Source organism: Ciona robusta, chromosome 6, assembly GCF_009617815.1.
Source record: "Ciona robusta chromosome 6, ASM961781v2".
NCBI lineage: Eukaryota > Metazoa > Chordata > Ascidiacea > Phlebobranchia > Cionidae > Ciona > Ciona robusta.
In genome coordinates this window covers 793,403-807,392 of record NC_143240.1, presented here as the reverse complement: position 1 = coordinate 807,392, position 13,990 = coordinate 793,403, and the positions used below count along the sequence as shown (strand labels likewise).

The 13,990-nt window shown below is 34.4% G+C and overlaps 1 protein-coding gene, 1 long non-coding RNA gene and 1 pseudogene across 3 annotated transcripts; 1 reads left to right on the top strand and 2 right to left on the bottom strand.

The window, feature by feature from the left end:
- The first annotated feature begins 137 nt into the window (after window positions 1-137).
- LOC149734655 (arrestin domain-containing protein 3-like) lies at window positions 138-7,071 on the top strand (annotated as a pseudogene). Its single transcript, XR_016385182.1, has 9 exons — window positions 138-318; window positions 795-929; window positions 1,198-1,299; window positions 1,840-1,967; window positions 2,503-2,645; window positions 3,564-3,720; window positions 4,228-4,293; window positions 4,699-4,873; window positions 5,999-7,071. The product of XR_016385182.1 is annotated as an arrestin domain-containing protein 3-like (transcript).
- Window positions 7,072-7,682: 611 nt separating this feature from the next.
- LOC149734654 (uncharacterized) lies at window positions 7,683-8,723 on the bottom strand. The gene has a single exon (XM_089879953.1). The coding sequence runs from the start codon at window positions 8,703-8,705 to the stop codon at window positions 8,142-8,144; it is 564 nt and encodes a 187-aa protein (XP_089736079.1). The 5' UTR covers window positions 8,706-8,723; the 3' UTR covers window positions 7,683-8,141.
- Window positions 8,724-9,688: 965 nt separating this feature from the next.
- LOC149734653 (uncharacterized) lies at window positions 9,689-12,423 on the bottom strand. The gene is made up of 3 exons (XR_016385220.1): window positions 10,364-12,423; window positions 10,125-10,193; window positions 9,689-9,946 (listed from the first exon to the last, which is right to left on the bottom strand). It is a non-coding gene; the product is annotated as an uncharacterized LOC149734653 (long non-coding RNA).
- Window positions 12,424-13,990: the final 1,567 nt, after the last annotated feature.

Sequence of the window (13,990 nt, the reverse complement as noted above, 5' to 3'; positions counted from 1 at the left end):
ATAGCTAGCTTTAACTGTCAGGGTACCGTTCAGACAATATTAAAAAGTGCATTCAGTTGAGTCTATTTTGCAAATATCTACCAAACAAAAGAAATTCCACGCAACTACATAGGCTATGTGAAAGTATAAACAGTTTAATATTTTTTTATAAATGCAGTGTCCATACTCATAGTGATAGTGTACTCCTGATAAAATGGGAAAGCTACAATCTTTTTACATTGGTTTTAATGAAGGCAAATCAGTGTTTCGACCTGGGGAGAGTGTATACTGTATGTGGAAGCATTGTTATAAACCTTGCTGCTCCAATGAAAATGAAAGGTGTGAACAACTGCATACTTTAAACACTGTTTAATATACTGTATATACATGCATGTTATAGTTTTACAAAAGTAATCATAAATTGAGTGGAAATTCTTTCTCTTTTCATTGCTGATATGTGACTACCATACGGAAAATGTTTGGCGTTGAATGTAATTAAACAACTTCTAAGTTTTGCACAACAAAAACACAACAATTTTCTCATGATTTTGTGTACAATAGAAATTATATATATATGGTGAAATTTAGTATTACAAAAGAAGTTTTGGACACCAAAGTATAATAGACCAAGTCACCAAGTGCCGTCATGCATAATTTCAGTAGTTACCCTTATGCATAATTAATTGCCATGCTTTAAATTCGTGTAACATATATACATGTATTTACACCACTGTGATAAAAAAGATTTTTCATTGCAATGTGGGTAGCTACAGTAGCTATCTACATTGTTCTAACTTCCATACCATAATTTACAGCTGTCAAGATCAAGTTTGTTGGAAAAGCAAATGTGCATTGGTCAGAATCAAGGGGCAGTGGTAAAAATAGGCGGACAGTTCATTACAGAAGTTCTGAAACTTACTTTGAACAGACTTCATATGTTTATGGGCAAGGTCAGTTTGCCCCTACTTGTATTTTAACTTGACTTGTTTGTTATAGCAATCTTATCTGTTAGAAATTATGTTTAAACTGAGCCACAATGCTATAAATATATAGCCTATATATATGAGACTTATGAGTTATTAAAATTCTAGTTTAAACTAAACCTAACACTTTTTAATTTAATGCTCTTCACTTTTTATTTTTAACATGTTAATTTCTAAGAGTGGTCATTTTCCTATTAACCAATATGCATTGTTTAACTAAATCCTATTTTAACAGGGAGTATGGGGCCATATCAAAATGAAAAGAAACTTCCTGGTGGTCAATCCAATTTCCCATTCCAATTTATATTGCCTCCACAATTGCCTTCATCTTTTGAAGGTAAATCACCCACCAGAATTAATGTGTTCAAGGCTCTTTTCTGCTACTACTGTGGGTGTATGTGTCCTTGTGCTAGAACTTAACCACAATTGCTCCAACCCAGTGGTTACTAATTGTCTAAATAATCACCCACTAAGTAACATACTTGGTAACTCGTAAGCTGGCACGAGGTGTATAAAACAGTACACCCTTGTTTAACGACTGTTGTTTTTCGAACATGCGAGGTTAAAGTAAATTACATTCATGTCTAAATGTATGATGCCACATAGCATTTTGTGCAATAAGACATCTAATCAATATACCTCACCCACAAGGTAACATACATGGTAACTCATTAGCAGGAGGTGTATGAAACAGAACACCCCTATTATAAGGGCTGTCCTTGCTCTCCCAAGCAAAAGTAAACAAGTTCCATTCATTTACATTTTATTCCATTGTTTGCCATACGAGAATATAATAGGCATGATTGAGGCAATATTTGTATACCACAGATCAGATTTTCTCGCTGTGTTATATCATTACTTAACAACTTTTGTATAGGAGCACATGGTTACGTTCGATATGTGGTACACGCATCAATTGACAAACCATGGAAATTTGACCCAAACACAAAAACTGCATTCACTGTTCTTGATATGCTTGACCTAAATCAAGAACAACATGCCAGGGTGAGATTTTTTACGCGATGGCTAGGTTTAATTTAACAACTTTGTTTTGTTATAGTCCTACAGATACCAATAGTTATGGTTCATAAGATGTTTCGTAGGCATTTTTGTTAATAATATCAACAAAACCCATTAACCTACTTATTGGACATAAAATAACATTAATAACTTAATTTTTCTCTTTGATTACGGTAGTAAATATTAAAAACGAAAAGAAAGGTTATAACAACAAAACAACAGTTGTTAACACACACTTACATTTAATGAAACTTGGTTTTTCCTTGCGGGTCTGAAAAAAGCGACAGTCTTTAAACATGGGTGTTTTGTTTCTTTCTAACACTTCGTGCCAACTCACGAGTTACCATATAAATCATACAAGCTTTTTGAACAGTAATTTAATCACTCATAAAGTAACATACATGGTAACTCGTAAGATGGCACAAGGTGATAAACCCGTGTGATAACGACTAGTTTTCCAGGCACGCGAGGATAAAGTAAGTTACATTCATTTTACATTTATTTAATTGTATATTTACAGTCTCCAGCAACCATGAACGATTCAAAGACATTATGTTGCTTGTGCTGTGCAAGTGGACCAATAGCAGCAGAAGTACATATTGATAGAATGGGTTACGTTCCAGGGGAATTCATCGCTGTCAATGCTAATGTTGAAAATGGAAGGTAAGAGATTGAATGAGTGAATGTAACTTACTTTATCCTCGCGTGGCCGGAAAACGACAGTCGTTATCACATGGGTTTAACACCTCGTGCCAGCTTACGAGTTACCATGTATGTTACTTTGTGGGTAATTGTAGGTTAAAGGGATTATGCCTAACCAGCAAATTACATACACTGAATTTGTTGTTAAATAGCTCTACTAGGTAATAGCCATATTTTTAAGATTTTGATTTGCCTTAACACTATGTATAATTTACCTAATATTTGTACAGGGTATGCTCATAGATCTATGTGTGCCTGATTTGTTCCACAAGCAGCATATTAGGGACATTAATATACATATAAATAATTCATATTGGTTTTTGCAATGAAAAAGACTTTTAAGATTACTTCATGTTTTTTTAACCAAAACTATATAAATAATTTAGTCTTCAATTTCAAGCAATGCTGATTATTTACCTACCTAGTCCAGTAGGTCATAGCATTTGTTTATCTTTAGAAATTCCTTTTAGGTAATATGTTAGGTGCAACAGTCACGCCTTTATTTAACAGTCAGACTTTTTATTTATAAGGTGTTTTAACAACTGTTATTTTTCTGTTAATATCCTTAATAAAACTAACTTTATTTGTCTCATCAATTACGGTAGCGAAGATTTAAAAATATTTTAAACGAAAAGACAGGATATAGCTAAAAAACAACAGTTGTTAAACACCAAACACGGTTACAGTTAAAATCTTATTTACAGGGTAGCTACACCTGGCAGACAAACAAGCCATTTATGTTTAATTATTATCAAGTTAGTCTCATAGGAAAACAAAAGTGTGCGTAAAAACTTTGATTCGTTCTTTAAAATAACATGATCTTCTCTATCTTTTTCTAAGACGTAAATTAAAAATTGTGTTAAATTTTTGCATTTCCAGTTCTTCCAAGCTACCTGGTACTTCAGCATCTATCATACAGAGTGTGACTTTTAAAACAACTCGAAAATCACGAACACGTTCAAACACGGTTGTTGAAATAAATGGGCAAGGCATGGATGCTGGGAAATCACTTCAATGGAATAATGAACGGTTACAAGTTAGTACTGTTTAAAATATAAAGTCATTTTTTTTGTTATTCAAGGTTTTTTAAATGATATAGGCTTTTTAATGATCATTTTTTGGCATTCAAGGTTTTTTATTGGTATTTAAAATTTTTTTTTAGTCATTTAAGCATTTTTAATGATGTTTAATAAACTTTTTTTAGTCTTTCAAGGTGTCTTAATGATATTTAATAAACTGTTTTAGTCATTTAAGGTTTTTAGTGATATTTAATAAACCCTTAAACCTAAATAAATAACACTTATTTGTTCTTGTGTTGTGGTGTAAAAACAGTTGGATTTTGATTTTTTGTGTGTTTTTTCTGTATATCTGACATTTTAGAACCTATTACATTGTCACATAATAAATTATTTATTAGTAATCAATTGTTTACATAAATAAAATCCAAACTAAATAATATAAACTTAAGTTTTAGCTTTAAAAAACAATATATATTTCTGTATATATTTAAAATACCAAATTTTAATGCAATTTTTTAACACAGGTGCCAGCATTACCACCATCAATGTTAAGATTCTGTAATATCATAGATATACAATATCATCTACAGGTTAGTAGGGCGTGGGTTGATAATAATACATTGATATGTATGAGAATGCAACAACTTATTTATAACTACTTTACCATGGAGCAGGGCTGCAGGAGATGTATATATTAGAGTTCATATACATATTGCCGTAGTACATACATTTATACATTTACATATTGCCCTATCATTTATATGCTATTAATAGTTTACACAGAAGTGCAATATATACTACATTTACAAGCTAATCTGTACTGTAACCTTAAATAACATTTAAGATAGATTATTCAGGTATTGCTACCATGTATAATATAACTTTAAAACGAACACCCATGTTTTAACGAACACAACCGTGTTAATGAACACCACTGTCATGTTCCGGCCAGGCAAGGATAAATTAAGTTACGTTCATTCATTTATTTATTACAGTTCACAGTTGTTACACCTGGCACTAGCATTAATCTGCGCTTAAATTTGCCAATTCAATTGGGCACTATCCCTTTGCAAGGTCTAACACCTTACTCTATTCACCCTCCTATGGGGAGTTTCCCTGTTTCTGCACCCCCTGTTGAACCCAGCGCCCCACCACCCCCAACATATGAACGTGAGTATCAAATACATCACAAACTTGTAGGTTTTTTAATGTTATGTGCATTACGCACCTGTCATGGGTATACAGCATATGTATGCATGCTCTGAAATCGACTATAAGATCCTTTATAAATAATCAGGGTCTACATAGTAACAGAGTCGTAAAAACACCGAGTAGTCCAACTGCGGTATTTGTGTGTCCAAAATAGAGCAAAAGTAGTGACTTTGGCAATGGGTTTAACAAACTTGTTACGTTTTGTTTGTGTTTTCCTTTTGTGGGAAGGTGTAAAAAAGCTTTTTTTTTACCTTACCAAACATTTTTTAGAAAAAATATATAAATTTAGCCGCATTAAATGACTAAAATGTCGCAAATCAACCGCTTCTTATTCTAATTTTTGACTTTTTATGACACAGAAAACAAGTAACACAAGTTTTTCTAAATTTGTTATTAGGCTCAAGTTTTTCTGTAATTTACCGAAAAACATACATTTTTCCTATACCTACTGTGTTATTTTGGACCCAAATTGCCGGTCAATTTGTGTTTTACGTACGTTGGACTACTCGGTATTTCTATGGCTCTGCATAGTAATAGGGTAATTGGTTTACCATAGGTAATGATTTGGATATGCGATTTAAAAGGCATCCTGTTTTCCAAATGATAGTCGCATGTGTGTACTGTGCATCCATAAAAAAAGTACATCGGTATTCCCTGCTATACAATACTCACAAATACTATTAGAATAGCCTGTACCATTCATTAAAAAATCTCTCAGCCTTTTGAATAAAATCTCTACAAAAATCAAATTAATATGATATCTCTGTATTATATGCATTAAGCTGTACCACATGTGAAAACCCATTTTTGTAGTGTACCAACTTTTGTCCAAAAAAATGCTCCTCCTATTTGTTTTGTTATAAGAAAACAACCTAATTCTATAGAAAATTTGTTTTTTCTTTGCCAGTATATTTTTTATTTTCTTTGCCAGTATTTTTTTATTTTCTCTTCTCTTTGTCAGTATATTTTTCTCTTTTCTTTTCTTAGTTTTTTTCTTTCCCATTATTTTTTTTCATTGGCGTTATTTTTTTATTTTTGCCAGTATTATTTTTCTTTTCCAACCATTAACTTTCCTTTTTCCAGCCCCCCCACCTACGTACATGGCTGCTGTAGGTGGAGAAGTTAACATAAGAGATGAAGACGACAATGAACACATTGTAGGTGGTACTAGCTATGCACCACAGTATACTTACTATGACTGGAGTCAGTCTGCTTTTACTTACACAAACTAAAACTAGTTTTACATGAATTAATGTGAATATTCTCTGTACACAGTGTACAGTGTAACGGTCACGCCTTTTACCCAAAACCCTTTCCTTCAATATGGTATTTTAGTAAGCCTTGTTTTACTGTTACTACCTGTTTTTTCGCTTTTGTAAACTCTATTGTTTTTCATTATCGTGACTGAAAAGAGGAACTACATTTCATTCATTTATTCATAAAGCCATTAAAAGTCTTTTTTTTTTCAGGCTTAATTAGTCAGAATACACTTGTACATTTAAAAACACCTTTAAAGTATTGTTTCAAATTGTTTCTTACGTATTACCGAAATTTCTAAATGCATTATATAAGACTACAAATTGATACATTTTAAAATACAATTTAACTAAAATATATGTTTAACAAACTAAAACAATTTTCACAAACGTTACTTATAACCTTTTAAATATCATTTATTATAACACCTAAGCACTTTAATATTTAATACCTGTTCGTTTTTGTAATAGTAGGGTGGGGAAAGATGGGACATCTTAGCACGTAATATCCAAAAATCCTGATCATGTTTTGAACAATTAACAACGGTCTATGTTAGGCCCAAGGATACGGTTTTATAATTTTTTGAATATTGTTTGTTTACTACCGAATTGAATGAGAAAATGAATGAAAATGTGTGCCATCTTCTCCCACCCTACTATACATTATTTTTACGACAATATGTACTGTACCTAACTGTACTACTCTATACGGCTGGTGCCTTTAACTGATTATTGCTGACTTTGGTCATTTAGTTTTACACAACACTCTTAGTGGAGCCTGTAACATATCATTGATTTAATATCTGTTATACCTCTAAAAATCGGCGTATACCTTCCTGTCGTGATATTTGTTTATTCTATTATTACTCAGTTAATAAACAATAATAACATTTACATTAATATTAGGCTCCTATTTATGGGGCTTTGTGTTAAAGGGGCTTGTGTACGTTTGTGGTAACTTTACCCAGCACCGTAGCTAAGTGGAATTTCAACCAAATGATATAGGTTCCGACGCAGTAGCACAGTTTGTTGGCGCGCCTGCCTCTAACCTAAAGGTAATTGGTTCCAGGCTCGTCGTTGCTACTAATGTGGGCGTATGTGTCCTTGGGCAAGACACTTAACGGCAATTATTCAAATCCAGTGGTCACTAATGGGTTGTCCAAATTATCAGCCATACATAAAAAATCACCAAGAAATTAATTACCCACAAAGTAGCGTAACATATGGTAGGCTAACTCTCTTCACATACTTTAGGTTTTCGACTAACCTCCGATTGCAGTTATAAGAAGGCAGTTTTTGTATATAGAAGATGGGACCCCTTTTTATTCTATTTTCTCGCCCAATTAGGTAGGCAACAAAGAAAATGGAAAGAATTATAACAGCGTATCCTCACGATTTCCATAGACCGTTATTAATTGTTTAAAACACGATCAAGACATCAAGATATTATGTGCTAAAGGTGCCCATCTTCCCCCACCCTACTGTATCTTCCTTTATCCTCACGTGGCCGGAAAACGACAGTCGTTTTCACACGGGTTTAGCACCTCGTGCCAGCTTACGAGTTCCAATGTACGTTACTTTGTAAGTGATTATTTTTTTTTTGATTTTCTTATGTGTGACTTTTTGATTTTTTATGTGTGACTGATAATTTGGACAACCCCTTAGTGACCACTGGGTTGGAGCAATTGTCGTTAAGTGTCTTGCCCAAGGACACATACGCCCACAATGGTAGCAGCGTCGAGCCTTGAACCCATTACCTCTGGTTTCTTCGCAAATTTTACTCTTAGCAACACAATAAACACAACCTGTCGTATGTTAGACTAGAGATGAGAATAAGTTTTATTTTTATACGTTTAAAATGAAAAGGGGCGTTCAGATTGCTATCACAACGGAAATTGCACTTCGTGCTATGCAATGTAAACGCCCCTTTTTATAAGCGCAATACAGTATACAGTACAGGTAAAATGAAATTATTTAAATAGTTTTTTGATTCTCTTGGCCATCTTTCGAAAAAGATGGCAGAATCCGCAGCCACTGTTTTGTACGTCATCGTCGTCATACGCTACCACAACGTTGACTTCAGTTTTGCTGCAGTGTGGCATGGGGCTGACTTTGCCGCAGCTAAGTGGAGGGGAAACGAAGTGGGGAGATGGTGGATGGGTGGTAGCTTTCTGTGCAAGGAGAGAGTCGTAACTGTCGGTGTCACTCTCTCCTGACTCAATGTATGAACCAGGCTCTGAAATGGTTTTGCGTTGTGGGGCGATTTTTTGGAGCTTTTTGCGCTTGGGAGGCAGCAGTGGAGAAGAGAGATGACTGGAGGACTTTGTTGAATCCTTGTCTCCCACTTTGTCCTCATCCGGTAATTCTTCTTCTTGGATTGGAGAGCAAGTGTTGGAAAACGCACCACCGACGAACTCAAGTCGTGTTTCCACCAACGGGTAAAACGGTGAGATAAATTGGCATCTCATTTCGCAATCAGGAAGCGAATGATCCACTTCGTAATCTTCAGGTTCAGGCTCCCTTCTGAGTAACATGTTTGCTAAATCACACAATTGTCTCCATTCATCCTGTTAAGAAATACCTCGTTTAACAATCACATTTTTAGCCTTTAAAAATTAACTACATAGTTAAAACAACTTCCCAAAGGGCGGGGAAAGATGGGACATCTTTTCATTCTATTTTCTTTTTCCATTCGGTAGTAAACAAAGGACATTCAAAGAATTGTAAAACCGTGTTCTCACGACTCCCATAGATCGTTGTTAATTGTTTAAAACACGATGAGGTTATTTAGATATTATGTGCTAAACGTGTCCCATCTTTTCCCACCCTACTCTAATTGAAAGAAAAGTTGTGTAAAGACGCGTATAAATAAAATACTTACACAGTCCAAAACATTGCTTCGACTGAGAACTCCCCAACACGCAGGTGTACGAGGTTTTTCTTTAACCTTGTCCGAGTCCGAGTCGCTGCAACTCTCGAAATCGTCTTCATAATCGGTGTACGACTGTAAAACAACAACATTAATTGTTGACCGGTAAGAATAAATGCATGAAGGAATGTAGTTTTCTTTATCCACGCGTGGAAAACGACAGTCGTTATAAAACAGGTCACATCTTGTGCCAGCTTACGAGTTACTAAGTATGTTACTTTGTAGGAGAATTTTTAGATTTTTCATTTTTTATGTATACCTGTTAATTTGGACAACGCATCAGTGACCATTGGGTTGGAGCAACTGCCGTTAAGTGCCTTGCCCAAGGACACTTATGCCCATAAATGATAGCAGCGACGAGCCTTGAACCTGTACGTCTTGGTTAGAGACAGGGACGCCATCACTTTGCCACCACGCCGAGGAAACAACGAAATAGCTTAAGTTTTAGACTTACTTTTGACAGTTCTGAACCTTCAATTGGGCTGGTGGGAGGATTTTTCAATGTCGATGGATCATTATTCTGTAAAACAGAAGTTTTGCTATGAATTCATGTAGACCTATTTATACTGTTTGAATGGGTTATCTTAATTGTCAGCCATGTAGAAAAAAACTACCAACCACAAAGTTATATACGTGCTTTGAACGAGCACGATGCCAAATAGACACCATTGTTATAACTTGTAAATTTGCTTCGCCACGCCAGCATATAAATAAGATTTCAATCAATTATTCAGCAATCAAATGCACAACAATAAATACCCTTTCATTGACTTTATTTTCAACTTTTGTTGGGGTTTCTTGGCTTCGACATGGAGACAGAGTGACATCATTGGCTTTTATCTGGCACTGAAAATGTTATATTTTTAAAGGCTTTATTTGGCACTGAAAATGTTATATATTTTAATCAGTTACTTTAATAATTTTTTATCTGTAAAAAATGTCAGAAGCCATATAGAATGCACAATATTAGTTAGTAAAAGGATAGTTTTATGACCATTTAACTTGTCATCATTTAATAACTTACCTTAGTTATCGAGGATCCGTCAGTTTCAGTTAACCTTTGATCTGTTGTGCGCGGGTCTGGATTTAAAATCTGAAATTCAAAAATAAGATTCAGTTATTGATATGTGCTATAATCTATGTGTTTGAGTTCCTATACGGCAAGACACGCCATGGAACATGGGATTTAGGCCAGAATGACCGGTTACCGAAGTAAACAGCGTTTTTAAGCTTCTACCACAACGAATAAACTTGATAATTTACCTCTAGTGCGGTTTCCAACTTAAACATATCAGGAGAGTTATCAGGTGCGGCTTCCTGCGAAAAATTTTAATGTTAAATGCCTATGTTAGATAAAAGTTATAAATCATATAATTACATCTCGCAATGTCTTTTCCCCGGTTTTGGTTTCGCCAAGCGTCCTTCCGCTCTGTAGAGAAAACAAACGTTATGCGAATGTTTTTTGTAGCTATAAGTTTAGCTTACCCTCGCTTTCATTATTGATTTGTATGCAGCAGATCTTTGCCTGCCTTGTGGAATAAACTGAAAAGTAAAATAAAAGTTAGACTGCTCGCATTGTAGGTAAAATACAGTGGTTACGATGCTGCTGCCTTTGCTTGATGGTCAAGATCATGACACTTAGGCCTAACGGTCCTAGCTTAAACCAATGGTCACTAATGGGTTATCCAAAGTGTAAACCATGTATGAAAAAGAAACAAAAGGTTATTGCTTACGAAAGAAACTGATCTGGATGGAGTTGTCGATCTGTTGACTTCGTTTGTTTTTTTCGATTTACGCTCATGGCCTTTCATCTAGTATTAAAGTTGCTGCTGTTACTACTTATCTCTCAAAGAACAAAACAAACATGTAAGAGAACGAACAAAGACGTGACAACTGCGTGGAATTCTAACGGGTTTCCAAACCGACAAACATATAACAGGACGAACCAGAAAATTGATTGAATTCCCCAAGCTATTTTAAATGTTATTTTTCCACATAGTTTCTTGGATGGTTGTAGTTACACTTAAGCTACAACAGTTCATATATACATTAAATAGATGTGACAAAAAAGTTTTAATTGTGTATCTCACCCCATGTCCATCACAGATTGTAAAAAACTGCTTGCGTAGTCTCTCATGTTCCCTGCGTGCTCGCTGTGCTTCCTAAATAAAAGAATAAAGTCAACGAACGTTTTAGTGAATTTCATGTAAAATGAACTCACCTCTGTATAAGAGAAGCTAGTAGAAAGACCGGAAAGCTTCTCGTCTGTTAGACTGTCCTGTATTTGATTTAATGCATTGCATTAAACTATATGCTTTACTTACAAAAAAAGAAGAAGTATTTGATAAAATTTACCTCAAACTCTGTCATTTTCCACTGATTCAAGGTCTCTTTAAAGTTCTTTAAAACTTTCTGCCTTCCCTAAAATAGAATCAGGTGTTCATATAATAGGGTGAGGGTAGATGGAACACCTTTAGCACATAATATCCAAATATCTTGATCGTGTTTTAAACAATTGACAACGGTCTATGGGAGTTGTGAGGATACGGTTTTATAATTCTTTGAATGTTCTTTGTTTACTTCAAATGGAACGTGAAAATAGAATGAAAAGTTGTCCCATCTTTCCCCACTATAGAGTAGAAATTTTGGGAATGTTACAAAACAAAATGATTACCTTGTTTTCACGAACATACATATCGTGAGGAGCTTTTGTCACGTCTTTATTTTTGCCATCACCCTGAAAAAAACAATTGTAAAACCTATGTGTGGTCTTAAAACGGAGATTAATACGCTAGGGCTAAATGTACGGTACTATAATTATGTTCACTAAAAAAATCGTTTAACTATACCTCAGCTTTTTGTTTCTCCCAGCGACCCAAAGTCGTTTTAAACTTTCCAGAAACTTCTTTAGTTTCCTATGAGTGTAATAAATGATTTAAAGAACAAATATAAATAATTAGTTGACGTTTTTTTTACCTCCCGTGACGGGCAAATACAGTAGTCGTTTTAGCACGGGTGCTTTATTCAACATATAGTACTGTGGGGTAAGATAGGACACCTTTAGCACATAATATTCAAGTAACATGATCGTGATTTAAACAATTAACAACGGTCTGTAGGACTCGCGAAAATAAAGTTTTATATTTTTTGTTTTATACTAAATGCTGGAACGCGAAAATAAAATGAAAAGGTGTATCATCTTTCCCCACCCTACTATATGAACTAAAACACCTACATTGCCAAAGCGTATTACAAAATAAGAGCTATAGTTCTTACCTTGTCTAGATCGACGTACATTTCATACGGCGAATACCAGCACACTTCCCCGTCGCCAGCCTGAAAGATATGTCTGATTTATTATATTTGCATATATATGTGTTTTTGCTTTTATTAAAGTATGAAATCCTTTTTTAGTTCAAGGTATAACTACATATAGTAGGGTGGGGGAGATGGGACACCCTTTAATTCTATTTTTTCGTCCCCCTTGGTAGTAAACAAAATAAATTCAAACAATTACACAACCGTATCTTCACGACTCCCATAAACCGTTGTCAATTTTTTAAAACAGGATTAGAATATTTAGATATTATGTGCTAAAGGTGTCCCAACTTTTCCCACCCTACTATATATGTATGTAACTGTTGTAATGGGTTTAATTCTGTCCTAATTTCCTATGGCGTGCCTATTTGTAAATCCTGTTATACAGTAATAAGGTGTGTATGGATTTTACATAGGATTAATAGGATTTAATTTGAATTTTTGTATTTTTCCAGTATGATAGATAGAGCGTATACCAATAACTTATAAAGCTTGTACAGAGCAATATGTACCTGAATTTGTAAACCAGCTTTTGGCCTTTTCGCCCATTCTGGCTTTCGATTACTATTATCGGAGTCCATTTTTCAAACTGCAGATAGTAATAGTGACGTCACATTACGTCATAAAGATTTTGAAATCAGCCAAATTTGTTTTGGCATGGAAACGGTCGCCGTAGCAATGGTTTACCAAAATGTCTAAATTTTATGAAATTTTGTTTTCGCTATCAATTTTTATTACTATTTTTTATATTTTTCTCGTTATGTTTTGTATATGTCTTATATTTCTTCGAAATTTTAAAGCACATCGTACCAGTGCGACGCACTGTACTGTTTCTTGTTGAATTAAATGTGTTTTGTGCAAAAAAACGCGTTGAAAAAGTTGTAGGCTCTGTATTTGTGAAAACTTTGTTTTATTTTTTTGTCAGATAAAAACGGGCTTTTATTAAATATATTATGTTCATGGCATTGCTAACATACATACACACTAATATGCCACGTATCAAAAACATTCAAACACTCCAAACATTTAAGTTTAATCGTATCCACACAACATATTGCATATAAATATAACAGTTCGTATTTGTCAATCAAAATAACACAGACAACACAAATCAACCACATACCTATAGTAGATTTAACTTTCTTTCACTTCGCATTCAACAAAACACACCAAAGTGTACGTTTGTTCACTATTTGTTCAAAATCAGCAGCAAAAATTCGAGCAGCGAATACTTGCGCATCAATTTTACTAATGAAAAATCAGCTGATCGGTTTCATGACGTCATATTCTTATGTCGTCATAAATAGTATATTGGATTGTAGCCAATCAGGTTTCGAATTCAGTGGTCGTCATAGCAATGGTATGCGAAACATTACTAAAAAAATCATGAAATAGAGATATTATATATAATAGATTTAACAAAGACCGCTTTTATACAACATTGATGAATGAATGAATGAATGAATGTAATGAATGAATGAATGTAACTTACTTTATCCTCGCGTGGCCGGAAAACGACAGTCGTTATCACACGGGTTTAACACCTCGTGCCAGCTTACGAGTTAACATGTA